The following is an 18,109-nucleotide window of genomic DNA, read 5'->3' as shown; positions in this document are numbered from 1 at the left end:
TTTAGAAATGAAGAAGACAGTAAAACTCCCATTTCTTTTGTTTCTGTTGTGGGAAGTGACTGATAATCTTTTTCTCTCTAAAAAGTGCCTGGTGATATTTTTTTCTCTTTATGGAGTAGAGTTGAAAAGCTCTAGATCATGCACTTCTACTCAGAAGTCACATGTTTCCCTCTGCTAATTACTTACCATCAAAAAAGCTTCGGAGATTGGCATTTAGGGCACACGTTGAAAATACAAGTCATCGGAGTTCCTGTCGTGACGCAGTAGTTAACGAACCCGACTAGGAACCATGAGGTTGCGGGTTCGATCCTTGGCCTTGCTCAGTGGGTTAAGGATCTGGCGTTGCCGTGAGCTGTGGGTGTAGGTTGCAGATGCGGCTGGGATGCACTGTTGCTGTGGCTCGTTGCTGTGGCTTTGGCGTAGAAACAGCTCGGATTTGACCCCTATCCTGGGAACCTCCATATGCAGTGGGAAGTGGCCCTAGAAAAGGCAAAAAAGACAAAAAAAGACACACACAAAAAAATGCAAGTCATCTTCATGGCTCAATTTCATCTCTTTTTTAAAGCTATTCAAAATAGATTCATCTGCAAAAAGAATGGCTATGTGTATACATTTAACGGAATCATTTTGTTGTACAGCAGAAATTTTCACAACATGGTAAATCACCTATACTTGAATAAAGCTTTAACAAAAGGGAAAAAAAAGAAAAAATACATAATCGTCTTAAAATGGTCATTTAAAAACTTTAAATGGCCAAGTTCCCTTCCCTCTTTGCTAAAAACATAGTGCATATTGTATAACTCTCAGCAGTTATAAAAATGAAATTTGAGTATAGATACCAGGAGGTAAAAGCAACTCGACCAATGTAAATTTTTTCATTTAAGACAAGAGGTTTTGGCATTTTTATATCTGAAAATTTGAAATAGTTATTTTGTAAAGAAAACAGAAAGAAGATATGTTACTATTAAATAAAAATATCTTTCCAACTCAACCACATAGACTGTGTGCTAAAGCTGATCAGACAGGGCAAAGTGGAATGATAATTTGGCAACTACCTAATGTCTTTGGTCAGTATGAATGGTAAAAGTTGATAAACTAAACCAAAAAAGAGCTAACTATATTCTTTCTAGTTATAGTCTTAATGTGGTTACATGATACAAAATTCTAGAACTTTGAGTCCGAAAGGGAGCTGTAGGTATTACCTATTTGAAGACTTCATTTTATAGATGAGGATTATAAAAACTGAGGATTAAATATCCAGTATACTCCAAAGATAGTTGTAAACTATAAGGCACAATCTGAATGAGAAGTAATTTTATTGCGACATAAATTCTTCAGAGTCATCAGGTTAATTAGTGGAAGATTATGGTACTAAGATCCAGCTTACTCTTCATCATCAGCAAAAAGCTGATTAAGCTTAAGAAAGACATGGGACATTCCTCTTTATTTTGCATTGATTTTTAACCTCATTTCCTTTCTTGAGTAAAAGCTGCACATGTCTTAATCGCTTCAAGTAAAGAGAACTAATTTAGTATTCTTGAAAATGTTGTGATCAAAATCTAGCAGGAAAGGGTTGGAGTGAGTTAGTTTAAATGCTCCTGGTGCTGGTTGTTTTGTTTTTCTTCTCTTTGCTTTTTTGCCGTTTCAATTTCTGAATTACTATATATATATATGAATTAATAAATAGTAACATAATATACATATATACTTACATATTTCATTAGGAAAAACTCATTAAGACAACCAAGATTAATAGTTTCATCCTCATATAATTGAAGTGATACTGTATAGATAATTTCTTTCCAACTTTTTCAATGAACATAATGTCCTATTTCTTCATTCTTTTCTTAGGTTTGAGTACCATAAATGGAATTAATGAATTATAGGCAAATATTTTAAGGCTTTTGATACTTATTTGCTTTCCCACTGATCCCAACGCCAAACTTTAAGTAATAAAAACCCTGTGGTTGGTAAAACTGCCCTTAACTTCCTTCTCTTTCTCCCTTTCCTCTCTCTGAAACCAAAGGTGATAAATTGAAGGCTTTTACAACTGGTAAAAAAAAAAAAAAATAGTCAAGCTTTCATTTCTTTCTGGCCCTTAGCAGAATTGTCAGCTTCAGAAGTTGAAATGACGACAGTGCTCTCAGGTTGAAACTGCCCCTGCATCCTAAAATGTTTCCAACCCAGTGGTCCAAATTATGCAAATCTCTCTCTACTCAAATATGATTTCTGGATTTTTGAGTTGTGTTACCAACATCTTGGTGGAGTCGGGTTCAGCAGTGTTGGCAGCTGCATATTTAGAAACAATATAAATGTAATACCTTGTAAAACAATAAATGTAAAATCAAATAAACCTCATTTGCAGCAGATAGAGACAAATTTTTCTGTGTTTAGGTAACTTAAGATGAGTTTTAGTGTTTGTAGATGTCTGAGTTAAGCAGATGTTGCAAATATTTTGCCGTAAATACACTGGTGAATTCTGAACTATTAATCTAATTACTTAAAGTGAGGAGATGCGGCGGGGGGTGGGGGAGGGAAAAAGGCTTGGGGAGAACTGATCATCTTGGTTAGAGGCGTCCCCTCCTTATCTACGGTTTCTCTTTCCACCGTTTCAGTAACCCATGGTCATCTGCGGTCCAAAATTATTAAATGGAAATTTCCAGAAGTAAACAATTTATAAGCTTTAAATTGGGCGCTGTTCTGAGTGGTGTGATGAAATCACACAGCATCCCATTCCACCAACCCAGAGGAACTGATTCACCCCTTTCTCCAGCGTACCCACTCATTCGTCACTTAGTAACCAGTGGGGTTATGAGATCAACTGCCCTGGTATCTCAGTAACTGGGACTCTTATTTTATGTGTTACATAACAATGGCCCCAAAGCACAGGAGTTTTGATGCTGGCCATTCAGATATGCCAAAGAGAGGTCATAAAATGCTTCTTTTAAGTGAAAAGGTCAAAGTTCTGGACTTAATAAGGAAAGAAAAGAAATCGCATGCTGAGGTTGCCACGATCTAGGGTAAGAGCAAATCTTCTAACTATGAAATTGTGAAAAAGAAGAAAATTATGCCAGTTTCTCTGTCACACCTCAAGCTGCAGGTGCACGGTGTTACTTACGACCACAGTGTGTGATAAGTGCTTAAGTGAGACGAGAAAAGGCATTAAATTTGTATAAGACATTTTGAGAGAGAAAGTCTGCATGCACATAACTTTTTATATAGTTTATGGTTATAATTGTTCTATTTTATTATTAATTATTGTTGTTAATCTCTTACTCTGCCTTATTTGTAAGTTAAGCTTAATCATATGTATGAATGTATAGGAAAGAATAGCATATGTAGCGTTCAGTACTATTTTCAGTTTCAGGCATCCACTGAGGGTCTTGGAACATATCCTCTGCCAATAAGAGGGGGCTACTGGATAATGTCTATTAAGGGAAATTATTCCATGCCTAAAATATAGTCTACCGTTAGCTCTTTTGATATTTACCCATTGCTAATCATTACTTATGAAGTAGACAAAGGGAGAGAAAATTTCTTGCATATGAAGTAGGAAATGAAAAGTTCTAACTCTTGGGTGCCTTAGAAAGCTTAGTTTTTTTTGGCCATTGTACTAAGATATAGAAGACTTGAATTCAAGAGTAAAATATATAAAAGGAGAGTCCACTGGCAGCAGGGGTGTGGAGGGAGGAAAGAGATTATTTAATAGCCAGGATAAACATTTGAGTATAAGAAAAGAACTGATAGAGTTGAAAAAAACAGACTAAAATTTTAGTAGCTCCTGTTGATTGCAACAATGGGCTTCCAAATTTTCCTCTGCTTTTCCAAATATCAGAGGGTCTGTTGAAAACATAGCTTGACACTAAGAGTTTTATAACTTCATTTTTTAGACTGAAGATATGTAGGCTTTACCCCTCTTTTGGTATTCTGTTGCCTAGAAAACCTTCTTTTAGCTCAAATATATCATAGACCTTGTACTATGAATCTAACCCTGGTTTGCTGGAATTCTTGGATTTCTGTTTTTGAAACCTTGCCTTAGCTTCTCTTCCTTGGATCAGATTTTCACAGACTATCCTCTTCATTATCTTATTGGTTAATATCATAGCTAACACTTTCATGGTCTGGGATTTTATTTATGTCTGCTCCAGGTTACAAGCTCTTGAATCCTGAAATTCTGTTTTGAAGTTTTGAGACTCCATGTTTGCTTACAGAGTTGGGCTAAAAATTATCAAGGAAGCCTAGCTCTATTTCTATTTAACAATCAGGGGTGAAGTAAAAAAGCCAATGAAGGCTTTTGTCAGTTGGTGATAGTTGATCCTGCATTTTTTTTTTTATCTAAGAAAGCTCTCTACCATTCTACTTGATTTGGCCATTTAGGAAATTTGTTGACATGGGGAGTTTTGATAGCTTATCCCAGTTTTGACCAATGCTAGGACAGGTCATGACCTCACTGGTGGGGCCTCCATGATATAAAGATGGATTTTTTTTTTTTTTTTTGCATTTTCAACAACTTTAAGTTCATGCAGCAGGCCTAGACTTTCCAATGGTAATAAGCATTTCTGGTATGCTGTTGCACACTCATTTGATTTTGAGAGGCTAGGGGCATTCTGACAGGTCACTAATGAAATGGACTCCAACTCCTGCTCTAGATAGCCCAGAAGAGTCAGTTTAACTGACCAGGTGCTACCCATCCACCAAGATGAAAGGGCCCAGTACCCTCCTGCCTCAGCCCATATCCATTGTGAACACTACTGCTGGCTCCATTCTGTAATTGAGTCAGAATGATTTAGCTAGATCTGCATTTATTGATGCAATGAATATATTTTTCTTGGCCAGGTTCAGTACATTACTTGTGTTTCTTGACAGGATGAGTTGCCACTGAATTTTTCCCTGCTATATTTTAACGCACTCAAGATCTAGTTGCACAACATTTATTTGCATCTTTCTTAACCAATTGCATGGGAGTTTCCCCGATAACATCTCAAGATTTACCAGTATTATTTTTGATACATTTGAAAATCAGTGTTATCTCATTTCAGATAATTCATTTTATTTTGCTTGCAATAATTAATAACACTCTTTCACTGCTAATCTTTTGTATATTCAAGGTATTAAGGTAAGGTCATTGTCGAAGGCTACATAGGCAAATAGTAAAATTTTCAAGCTGACTAAGGTCATGTATTGCTTTTCAAAAAAGACTTTTCAGAGCCCTTAATAAATCCTAAAATAGGAGACTCTTCCCCAAAATAAACAAAAACATGAACTGCTGTGCAAAAATGGATTCTCCTTTTCTCTTTAAGATAAATATTCTGAGTCACAACGAGTAAAAAATGAGCTCTTTTTCATAAAGGTAATAAAGGAGGAGGAGATGTGAGTAAGGAATAATTCAGGAGGGATTTTCTTTTTTGAACATTTTGCAAATCTAACTGCATGATCTAGGACTACACGTTCCCATGTACTATGGTTTGGCCTGAGGGAACATTTATTCTTGGTCAGTGTAGAAATTTATAAGGCCCATTTCTTCACTACTGCTTATTTGCTCCCCAAGCTTCCTGTAGTACCAGCAGAGAGCATTACCTTCAGGGCCACTGTCTTTAAGTACGTAGTTGTTTGTTATTTTTGTGTTGCTGGATCCAAAGTAGCATGATAAGGAAACCTATGTGAAGTGGCCTTGTTGCTTACACAGCACTCTCACCTGGGTTACCTCATCTGATGCTCACCAAGAGGAGAGTATCCTTATATTTCCGTGGTCAATGTGAAACCAAGATGCAGGAGAGATTGCTGAGGTGTCCAAGCCCTTCGGCCACTAAGTGGTGATGCTTAGAATCAAATCTCTTCTCTTTGCTCCAAAGTCAAATGATTTAAAAATAACAGCAAAAGGGAAATCCGCAGGGTAATTTATTTTACTCTTCTATGACTTGCTCACAAAACATAGAATTTTCAAACTAGAGCTCAACCAAACCTCCTTCCTCCTCAGCTTAGATATTATCTCTTTGGAGAGACCTTCTCTAATTATCCTAACTCAGCAGCTTATTTGTTTTACAATTTGTCGTCCCAGTGTATGATTTGTTGTTGTCGTTGTTTTTGTAGTAGAACATGGCTTTTACTCATTTCCTCCCTTAGATTGGAAAGTTATTGGTCACATGTGTTGTGTGTACCTTGTTCATGATCGGAGTTCTAGCATTTAGGATAGCTCAAGTTATGTGGTAGGCACTCTCATATGTATTTGTTGGATCAACGACATGAAGCCTCAGCAATTTTAATTTGTTAAGGACCACCTTTATTAATAATATAGTGGCAAATCTATTAGAACCCAGCAACCCTGTTTCCTGTTGCACTGTACATGCTACATGTAGGTGCTTCCCATGACTAATTCTAGTTTTTCTAATTGTTAGCTTTGAATGAAAAATCCCCATCTGGTTCCCAGTGACTCTTCAAAGTTGTTGTTGTTGTTTGGTTTGACCTTGGCGTATTTCGGCTTACCTTTCTCTTGAAAAGTCTACATCCTGTGGATCGGAATCTACACTCTACAGAGACTGAATACCTATTGCACACTCAGCTGGGAGCGTATTTGTGAACACATGTTGTGTATAAAACTCAGCCATTCTCCATATTGTGTCTGGAACATAGCAGCTTAGTCATTATGCCATTGTTTGGTTGTATTTTTCATTCCTGACATACTGCAAGTATTCCTCTCATCCCTACCCAAGACACATATTCATTTAATTCAGATGTGCTTCTGGATTGACCTTAACTGTGAAAATCTGAGCAAAATGCTTACTTGGTGCATTTATCCTTATGTCAGGCAATCTGTGGTCATTCAAGAGTTCTAACTTCTCAATTTGAGGAAATTGGCTAAGTCATGGAATCATGAAATGCTAGATTCGAAACAGCTGGACATCTCCAAATAAACTTTTTAAAGATATGACTTTAACATAAAGCCATTTTGAATTACATGCGGTGAGCTTCAACCAGCTTTCTGGCAATTCTGGTTTACACTCCTTAGACTGGTGAATAATCTAAATGTCAACCAGCAAGCCAGAATGTCTATGAGTAACTCATGTGTCACGTAATCTATATGACATAGCACTGCATCATACCTGCAGCAGCCTATCATAGGAATATTCTAGTTAATTATACAAGCTACTGTCAACAAGGAAAAGAAAAGAGTTTAGATGCCAAGGAGCCAACTGAAACCTCCACCCAGATGCAAACCAAATGAAAAAGACACCATGAGTTCAAATCCTTATAAAATTCAGAGACAAAACTCAGTTTTAAGTACAAACTCTACAAAGGTCTCATACATTACCAACAGCTGGATTTTATTGTTTCTTACCTTCCATTTTAAAGACTAAAAAACTTAGTCTCAAGAAACTCAACAACTTGCAAAGTTTCTCAGTCTAAATTAAAATACAGGATTTTATTTCCAGACTCAGTTGGAGACCCAGCTGATCCTATGTCATGTTGTTATGATGTTGGGTCCACTGTTAGGGTCTTCTTTATGCTGTTAGAGCCACTGTTAAGGCCATCCTGTAATCAGAACCCCCTCTTCTCCACATATAACCTATGCATCCAACTCTGAAACTACTTTTATCAGCTTTTCATGTACCCAACAAACCTGTACCTCTTGGGGTGCACTGTTGTAAAAAACATCCATCTGTCTCTTCTAAATTTTGGTAGCTAATAATAGGTAAAACAAAATGCAAAACCAAGTATAACTATCTTTTTTTTAGTATGAAATGACTTAAGACTACTGTATTCATCCTTTATGGTTTAAAAATATGTTCGCATTTCTAACCTGTGGCAGATTCTTCCCAATTTGCAAGTACAAATTCTAACATATTGGTTACCAAAATACCAAACAGATAACATATATTCATTCAGGGAAGAAAAGGATATTTCTTTGTAGCCCAGGGATTTTCTTTATTTATTTGAGAGTCCACAGAGTTGATCTTGAAAATTTCCAGACTCGGGGCTGTCCCAGCCCTGGGAAACTGCTAATCCAGAAGCAGTAATTCCCAGGGCAGGTTTTGAAGCATGCTGTTGTCTTATCTCAAGGAGTATATGAAATTTACTAGCTGAAATCAATATAATTGATATTAAACACAATACAATGCCCCATATTGTGTTCAAAAGAGTGGAATGGTAATCTCAAAAGTCAACTATGGTAGATTTTTATGGCTGCAAAGTATTGGAAATTTTAATAAAGCAATATTTGAGGCAAGATTGTAAACAACTCAGGAGCTGATATAAGATAAAATAGGAAATCAGTTCTTAAAGAGAATCATGACCAGTCCTTATGGGTTATGAAAAGAAAGTAGAATGTTTGGAGGATAATTTCCCTGTTCTGTGGCATTGCTTTTGAGTCAAAGCATAGGTCTTATTTTCTACTAGTCAGGAGAGGGCACTAGCTTGAATGGGCCATGGGTCTGATACATGGTAAGATTTCTAATTTTAAAAATGTAACAAGTTGCAGAACCTTTGGCTATGAAATTGTTCAAAAGAAACCCAGGTCACCTCCTTTGGAAATCTCATAAAATCCCATGGCCTTCGCAGTGGCATTAGAAGCTGGAGGTTAAACATTAGCCATCATGCACAGAAGTTGTGGAAACCTTAAATGGATAACTCGATAATGTACCCCAATTTCTCAATTTTTCTCAGTTGCTGCACTGATTTTTGTTATTTGCTGAAAAAAAGCCTCTGCTGTACTTAATTATAAAGTCACCATCCCAAATCTGCCAAAATACCTTTTTTTTTTTTGGTCTCTTACTATTAATGACCAGATTAAAGGGGAAAGATCAAGTCTATAAAGTGAAATAGTGAAGCTCCAGTAACAGGTGCAGGTTTTACTGTGATTCCCACTGGGAAAAAAAAAAAAAAGATTTCTGTCCAAAAGAACAAGTTTGAATATTTTAAACTATCTGAAAATATACAGTACCTCTAATCCTAACATGTTATGAGTGTATGACTTTGAAAACCAATCTCTTTAAGGGATATTTGGGACAGGTAGTATCTGGGACATATTTATACTAAATAGAAACCTTTGTTGTTTATTTGAAATTTAAATTTAACTGGGTGTCCTAATTTTTATTTACTAAATCTAGCAACCCTACAGGAGTTCCCATTGTGGCCTAGCAGGTTACAAACGCGACTAGTATCCTTGAGGATGAAGGTTCAATCCCTGGCTTCGCTCAGTGGGTTGCTGTGTGAGCTCTGGTGTAGGTTGCAGATGTGACTCGGATCCCACACTGTGGCTGTGGTAAAGGCCAGCAGCTGCAGCTCTGATTTGACCTCTAACCTGGAAACTTCCATATGCTGCAGGTGTAGCCATAAAAAGCCAAAAAAAAAAAAAAATTCTAGCAACCCTACATGTGTGAAAACATGTATATGCCATGGTTTGTACATATATCTATATGTGTGTGTATATATATGTATATGTGTATATATGCATATACAGTTAAAATACATAGTGAAAATATAAGTTTTTGGATATAAATAATTATAGTGTCTTTGATCTATTTTGTTGTCACTGTAGCAACTCTCAGAATTAGGGGAATATTAGGTCATGAGAAATCTCTCTATTTTTTATGGGAATTACTTTGGGTTAATAAAGGTCCATTTTTTAGCATCCCAACAATGTATGCCATATCTCCTCTTGAAAAGTTTTCCAAAATTCTAAGAAAAACAGATAGCTGCAAAGAGCATAGATTGATAGATAAGAAGAAACAACTAATAATTTTGAGAGCTGTTCAATGCCTGGTCTCAAGCTGTAGAGAAGTTATTTTGAAAATTATATTTAAATCCTTTTGGAGTTCTTGTCATGGCGCAGTGGATAACGAAGCCAATTAGGAACCATGAGGTTGAGGGTTTGATCCCTGGCCTCACTCGGTGGCTTAAGGATCTGACATTGCCGTGAGCTGTGGTGTAGGTCGCAGACGTGGCTCAGATCCTGCGTTGCTGTGGCTCTGGTGGAGGCTGGTGGCTACAGCTCTGATTAGACCCCTAGCCTGGGAACCTCCATATGCTACAGGTGCAGCCCTAGAAAAGACCAAAAAAAAAAAATTGTATTCAAATTCTTTTGATTTTTTTTCAGTTCTGTGTATGAAAGCACGAATGACTTATCCCTACCTTGACTTTTAAAATGTCACTTGAACAGATACTTGTCTTCTTTTTTTTTTTTTTTTGTTATGTCTTTGGGCCGCTTCTGCGGCATATGGAGGTTCCCAGGCTAGGGGTCGAATCGGAGGTATAGCTGCCGGCCTACGCCAGAGCCACAGCAACGCGCGATCTGAACCGCAGTCTGCTACCTACACCACAGCTCACGGCAACGCCGGATTGTTAACCCACTGAGCAAGGGCAGGGACCGAACCCGCAACCTCATGGTTCCTAGTCGGATTCATTAACCACTGCGCCACGACGGGAACTCCCCAGATACTTGTCTTCTAACCAGCAAGAGGAATTTATTTTAGTTTCATCATCAATGCCCATGTTTTGTTACAGAATTATGTCAGAGATGTCCAGGCTTGTTTTTCAATACCTACCCTTTTATTATGGATTATTATTACATCACTAGATAGTTAAGAAGAGAATCACTCAATTCTAATATATTTAGATGTGTTTCTTTCTGATTTGGCAAATGGACAGTAAGAATGACCTAACTATATTTCCTGGAGCACCAGGGATTTGCTCTAGATATTAATATAGCAGAACTTGGGTGCTAGAATGGCCCATCGGGGAACTATATAATCTCTAGTTAAGTAGATATTAATGGACAATGGCCTGTTATTCCTTCCTTAACCACATTACCATCTCAGTTCAATTTCCTTTGCCTCTCAAATAAGACAAACGTGTCACTAAAGGAATTGGACATCAAGTTTCACACAGATGATACAGGTCATAGAGAAAGACAGAAAAGGAGCCAAGAGATGAGATGCATATCGTCAGCTAACCTGAAATGTTAAGAATTGTGGAACTTGTGAGTTTGATAAAGGGTTTTAGAGAAAGCTCACTAAATTCTCTTTGCTATTGTTACTGTTGTTGAAATCCGATTTTGCAAAGAACGTGTAGGTGTTTAGGAATTCAGGTTCTTCGCTTCTTTGGGTCTTTGTTAACTTCCCATGTGAAACCCAGGGTAGGGAAGAAGCAATTTTTTAAAATCAGAAGGAACCTGAGAAGGTCACCATTTTGCAGCTCCAGAAACAGAACCCCAAGAAGTTAATATATCTTAACCCAAGATCACACATCTGGTTAGTAGTGCCAGAGCCAAGCCAGGGATGAGCTCCCTTCCTTCCACGTCTCACTAAACTGAGCTACCACCGTCCAACTTCCTTCTACTACCACTAGCATTCTGTGATTTCAAGGAAGAATATTCAGCCCCTTCACTTTCCTAATGCCCGGGAATTCTTATTAAGCTATGACTAACAAAGTGTAAAATATGAGTCAAAATTCAGTCCCTAATAAAGTCATTGTGACTTTAATGAGTTTGGCAGTTGTTTCATACTGCAAAAACAGGAAGATCTCACACAATGAGGCGCCTGTCTCACAGATGGGCTCCTGCGCAGACGGCCACCCACAAGGGTGACTACTGGGGCTGTCTTCCTCTTTGGGGCACCGTTTTTTTGTTTTGTTTTTTCGTTTTTTTTTCTCCTGTTTACCTCATCTTAAGGTTATCGGTAGCAGGAAAGGGCCTGCTTTATCTAGTCTTTGATAGGCTGAAGAATATTTTTGATCACGAAAGATGCACTCTTAAGTAATTTCCAAGTCACCCTCTAACAAGTTCAGCTCTTTCTTGAAAGTAGCTCTTTCATGTGTTGGAAACTAGCTCCTTGTATTATTACTCTCCTGGATGGATTAACTCTTAGAAAAATAGACTCATCAATTTTTAGAACTGGGATGAAGTTCTGAGTTGATTCTGGTCCAGCCTTCCTGTGTGATTAATTTAACTAAGAACTCCTTTTTCAAGAGAATTGCTAGCTAGCCTGTGGATCTCTGCACCAAGCCCAAACCAATCCTCTGATGAGAAATACAGAAAAATGATAAAGTGTTCCATCACTTCAAGAGAAGTTGGCTTAGAAGAAAATATTCTCTGTATGCAGTATTAAAGCTAAAGAAAAACTGCAGCTGTGAAACAGAATGTTTATATCAAGTGTAATTAAATTTCAGCATTTGCTAGTCTATGCATTTTAAATAACTTCCCGCTATTAAAGATAGCCTTTCCCCAAAAGAATTCACATATGATTTTATAGAGAAGATGAAGTCTGGGCAAACAATATCTGAGCATTCAAATAGAGAATGATATCTTTTTCCCTTTTCAAAAAATAACTAATTTCTGGCAGTGTTCATGTATCGCGTTCTGGGCATAAGTTTCAGGAAGCATTGGGGGAATGTGTATTACTAAGGGTTCATTCACAAACTCTGCTTGTCTGTGTTGAAAAGGGGCTTTGGCCATTCCCTCTGGGGACATTATTTCTAGGTGAGCTCTAACAGGGTTTTCTTGTGAAGGCAGATTCTTAACTGAAAACGAGGATCTGTGTACCTTAGGTTGTAGAGACCCATTCATGTTTGAAATAGTGTGCGCCTGTTTGTGGATTTCTCTACCACATTTATCTGATAAAGTAAACAATGTCTCTTCCCTTTCAATGTCGTGAGTATTCTGGCCACAGTGTCCCTCAGGAGCTATTTTATCTTCTGATCTGGACTGAACACCCAGCTTGAGAAGGAGACTCCAAGGGTCTTAGAATATAACACTCTGCAGGGATGGTAACTAGTTCTTTTCCTTCGCTGGTGACTTATTCTTATGGGCTGAAGCACTTCCGATTTGGGTTTTTCTGTTTTGTTTTGTTTTGTTTTTTTCCAGTAGTGTTGAGAGGTGTGTTTTCTGGGAAATTTTGGTTGCTGGTAATTAGTGTGTCAAGACTGTAAGAGGCTGCCATAAAATTTATCAGAGAATCTTGACCAGTTTGGGCTGAGAGGCTGAGCTCCGAAAATCATGCATCACTCTCGTTTTGTATATAAAACTAAGGTGACTTCACCAGACTGTCATCTCTTATCAAGAGCCGGGAATGAAAGTCTAGATTCATCTACTACATTGTGGCTGCCTCTGGCTCAAACAGAAACCATTCCCATATGGGAATCAGACCCTGAAAACCCCACTAAGCCAAGTTCTCCAGCTGTCTCCCCAGCCTTAACCTCAAACACAAGCTATTCCATTCCTTGATGGGTCTCATCACACAGGCCAGCCCTCATCATACTAATTGGCCTCTGCAATATTAGAATATGAAAGATACCCCCTGTGCTCCCCCAAGGCCACGTCTGCCTGCCTTCGTTTGTACAGAGCCCAATATAAGTGGGCCCTTCATAAATGCTTTTTGATGAGAGCAATGATTGCCTTAGTCAGTGCGGTTGGACCCTCCCTTATGGTAGAAGGAAACCAAAGGCTGTTGCTAAGCAATGTTTAAAGGACTGGGTCAGTTTCTGACACTGAGTGACCTCCATTTGCGTACTTTATCGTGTTGCGTGTTTTCTGCTTGCCTTAGGATGACTTTGGGTTTCGGTAACACGTCTATGCCCTTAGCAAAAGGCTCTTAGGAGAACTAACTTAGGCATGAGAAGGTGGGAGGTGATTTTCACCTGTTAACTACTTACATGAGTCCACTGACCCTAATGTGAACTATGCAGGAAAGGTAGGAGCTTGGTTTATTCTCACCCCTGCAGCTTAGAGCCACCTCTCTGTCAGGGCCCTGTGGCAGTGGGAGGTGCCAACGAGAAAGTAAGAAGCAAAGTCTGTCCTCTCCTAACCTTTTAGGGTTGAATTTCTACCTATTTCTATATTCTGAGCTGAAGGGCAAATATGGCTTATAAAAATCGGCCCCGCCCTCCCCAGACAGTTAACTGTTGTGGTTAACAAACACGCCTTAATATATCTACTCATTTTACTAGGATGAAAGCAGTTGAAAACCATGAAAGTGGTTTTTGTTTGCTTGGGGTTTTGTTTGTTTGTTTTTTACAGATATAGCCTCAATGCTTTGCCTGGCACATTTGGGGTGTCCAATAAATATTTATCAAATACGTGAGATGAAATGGCATTATTCAACTGGTACAAACCTGACAGCCTCCAAAATCTTCCTAAGCATTTCCAAGCGACCAAAGCAATCAAAATGAGGATGACTGCCTGAGTGTTATATTTGGCTCGGTCTAGTGCGGAGACATAATTAAAGAAGTCATCTGTCTCTATGTTTTTTTACAAGATATTTTTTTTGCCATGTTCCAAGTAAAGTTTGCTTCTTTGCCAAATTTCAGCTGATCCATCCGAGCCCAGAAACCTGTCTTTTCCAGCTTCTCAGGCGTTGTAAGTGCCTGTCTTTTGAGAACTGAAAATGAGAGGTTCTTATGACCGAGCAGCTCTGTCTCAAAAAATAAAGGACTTAGAATGTATTCGATTCACCTGGAGTTCAAATTGCAGAGACGTTCAACAAGTAAAACTATAGCTGAGATGATTCATTCAGAGATTTCTGGGGACTGTTATTAACATATCGTATCATGAGAAGACACACACATACAGCAGGGCTCTCCAGAAGGCATGGTTGTGCATGCCTCTTTGAGGACAATGCTTAGAGCATTGAGCCAGAGGGTGGCAACACTGACGTGCACTGGCTTCACCTCAAAAGGCCTGGTTTCCTGGGCACCGGCAGTGGCATGAAGGGAGCCTGGTTGCTTGAAGTGAAGCCATTGTCTGTGCAGGATGCTCATTTGAAAGGGGAATGCCTCACAGGAAGAGAGCCAATTGCGAGCGGGGGCTGTTGCCATGGTGCTTGGCTCTTTCTTTAGCTGCTGTACTTGAACTCCTGGGAGGCGGTGGGGGGGGGGGGGGGTCGGGTAACTGAGGAGGGAGAAGGAGGAGAGTGAGGTGGGCCTGGGTGGGGAATCCCACTGCAGGGCTCTGGTCTTAGACGTTCTTCTTTCCTGTAATCTTTCTAAAGTGACAAGGCGAGAGCGAGAGAGCAAGAGCAAAAGAGAGAGAGGGGACACTACAGGAAAGACTCCCTCCACATGCTCCAGATTGCTAGCACAAAATAAAAATTAATTTACCTCTCAAATATTTCGCACATGAATTCGAAGATGCAACACTGCAATACCAAAACAGCACAGTCATTCATAACCCTGAATAATTCTCCATTCATGCAGCAAACGATAGCTTGTATTTCCTAACACACTCCAGATCCTAGATGAAAAGGTTAAGTGTGTTTAATTCATTTATCGAATGCAGTCTCATGTGCATATTAATGAGCTGATGGAGGGTAGAACATCGCATTCTGTGTGCAAAATACTTTTCAAACGAAGTCGATTCTACTCCCATTCGTTGCATGGTGAAAGACATCTAAAGGCACTGGCACACTGCTGGTGTGCAAAAAAAAAATCTCCCCAAAGGCTAGCTAAAAAAAAAATTTCTTGTATAATGAAATCCTAGTTTGAAAATGGCCACAGTTCTAATTTTTTCTGTTTTCTTTTTTAAATGTTTAGAGCATAAATGAATTAAATGCACATCACTTTGAAAGCCTGAGAGTGGCTGAGCTCTGAAGCTGCCTCTGCAGTGTCCTGGTCTCCGCAGAGGAGAGAGGGTTAAGAACACCTAGACGAAATGGGGGAGGGTTCCGACTTGAGATTTCCTTAAATATTCATGGGGCTTCCTCCATTTTAATCTTTTGCTTTAAAAAAGATGGCTGTGTTTCCCAGCCTGGCATCCCCTCAGGAAAGAATTGCTCCTTCCTTGCAGAGTTCAGCTGAGCAGGACTAATCTAGAGTGGAAACCCCTTCGGCCACCAGGACTATTCATAATTCATAAGTGCTGCAAACCAGCCAGCTGAATGCATTTGGACAGGCTCTTGCGCCTTCGTGCAATTCCAGATTTCATTACTCTCTCTGCCAAGAACGCAAGCAGGGAGCATAGGCTTCTTGCAAGAAGGGAGTGCTGAAATGGGCTTTGTTTGGATTAGGAAATGCCCTAAATTTTGAAGGCTTTGTCTTTCATAAGGTTTGATTTTTTTTACCACCGAATCTGCAAGGTTTTCTCATCCTTGTGGGACCGCTCTCAGAAACGGTGAATTCTTTCAAAGAGATTTGTGGATTGTTGCAAAGAGGGAATTCCAAAATGCCTGAGGCAAACTATTTATTCTCTGTATCTTGGGGTTACATCAAGGTGGGTTAATTTGATTCTGTTATGTGTCTCTGATAGAATGTGGAACATTTACATCTGTATGTTTTCTGTGAAGTAGAAAATCTCTGTAATGATTTAATTGTGTTATCCCTTAGCCTTCTGAGGGTGCTTATTGTGGAATAAAGGGCATGCTCTATTTCATTGTATTTAAATCCCCTGCCATGTTTTAATCCTATTCTTTTTATGCATCTCTATATACTTTTAAAGGCTGTTCCTTTTTTTCTTTTGCTTTCCCTTGAACTTTTCACATTTAATCACTGTATCACTGTATCGGTTATTAACTCAAATTATATTTTAGAGTCGATTTCCAATAAATGTTTTTTAAAACGTGGTTACATTTTCAAGTGAAATTAGCATGATCTCTATGAAAATTCCTTTTCCTGTGTTTGTACCTTCAGAAGAAATCAAAAGTTAATTCTAAAAAAAATCTTAAGAAAACCTCTTTTTCCTAAGGTGACATTGGAATAATTTCACTCTCAGGAGGTATTGTATTTTGTTGAAATAGTATCAAGTATCTAATGGCATCTGCTCATTCAATGCCTTAACTGTTAAGACAGTAAAGTTAGACACATCTAAAGTGATAATTTGCCATTTTTAGGTGTTTAATACCTTTTTGTTTTTCATAAACAGTTCAAAAGAATGCTGAACCGGGAGCTGACACACCTCTCAGAAATGAGCCGTTCGGGGAATCAGGTGTCTGAATACATTTCAAATACTTTCTTAGGTAAGCTCTTCACTGGGAAGCCTGTTCCATAACTGAAATGTTTCAGTATTAATTCCTGCAACCTGTCAGGAACATCCATCCCTGTGTGAGTTTGGAAGGGGGTTACATCATAGAAAAACAAATCCACTTAAACTAAGAACTAAGGACAACCTTTCAGGTGAAAACAGTAAGCAGGAAGGTGTTGGTTTAAAGAAATCAATGGAAATGCTTGTCAAAGACCAAAGGTTATTATGGGCTAATTGAATTTATATAGACTTCAGATCACTCTATATCTACCCACCCACTTCCATCTCTGCCAAGACCTCTGAAGGGGTGGGGGGGGGCAGTTCCAGTCATCCAGACCTTAGGGAAAACTCCGTTGGCTTCTCTGACATGGTGTTAACTTCAAGTTCTTCCAATAACTGGGCTTTGAGTAAGATGTGTCCTCTTAGGTGGTGTGTGAGAGATGGCTGGAGAACTATATAGGGATTTGACCTCCCTGTGAGAATATGCTTTGGAAATCATTTGACTATTGTCTCGCTAAGTTCTTTCTTAAAGATAAATGGAGAAGAGTCCTCACATCTCTGACAGGGTGAGCCTTCTGCGAGCAGCATCGTTATCATCTTAATGTGATACTTTATTTATTATCTTCTGCTTTCACATTGCTAGTATTTAACACATGGCACTGCCAGGAAAGATTTGCATCATTGCCTCTCAACTACTGTCATGCATCCTGTTTGATTACTAGGAATTTCTGATCTCATGTGTAAAGCCATTCTGTTGTATATTTTTCTTGAAAGGCCTGCAGAATCTACAAATCTGCACTTCAAAGTGAATGGGTAGTATTTAGACTTTGATTCTGTTGACTTTCAATTACCTCTGAATTATGCTTATTTAATAGAATTGCGCTTTCCAGGGAGATGACCTATTCTTACAGCTGAACATTATACTGTCCCTCTTTTTGGCATTGCTACAAATCCTTAAAGCATTTGCCTTGCACATACCTCCTCTGGTTTGATTTTTAAAAAATCCATTCATTTCTTTAATACCAAAGCAGTTTCTGCTATCAGCAGATCAGTCTTTGATCAGCCTGGTGACAGGCTCATGGCACTACTCTGCACCCAGTGGGCATTGGTGTGATTGACAGGTGCCTTCAAACCCTTTCCAGTACACCTGTGTCTGCAGCACCTGGT

General features: G+C 38.8%; 1 protein-coding gene across 4 annotated transcripts in view; it reads left to right on the top strand.

Moving 5' to 3' along the window:
- The window catches only part of PDE4B (phosphodiesterase 4B), a 382,092-nt gene that overhangs the window by 346,075 nt on the left and 17,908 nt on the right, over positions 1 to 18,109 (top strand). For all 4 annotated transcript variants that reach the window (XM_047788750.1, XM_047788751.1, XM_047788752.1 and 1 more), the window contains one exon: positions 16,844 to 16,937. In XM_047788750.1, coding sequence (XP_047644706.1) covers positions 16,844 to 16,937 — 94 coding nt within the window. The remainder of the gene's footprint in view (positions 1 to 16,843; positions 16,938 to 18,109) is intronic.

Source organism: Phacochoerus africanus, chromosome 8, assembly GCF_016906955.1.
Source record: "Phacochoerus africanus isolate WHEZ1 chromosome 8, ROS_Pafr_v1, whole genome shotgun sequence".
NCBI classification, from domain to species: Eukaryota; Metazoa; Chordata; class Mammalia; order Artiodactyla; family Suidae; genus Phacochoerus; species Phacochoerus africanus.
The sequence above is the reverse complement of the archived record's forward strand: the minus strand, read 5'-3'. Positions and strand labels throughout refer to the sequence as shown.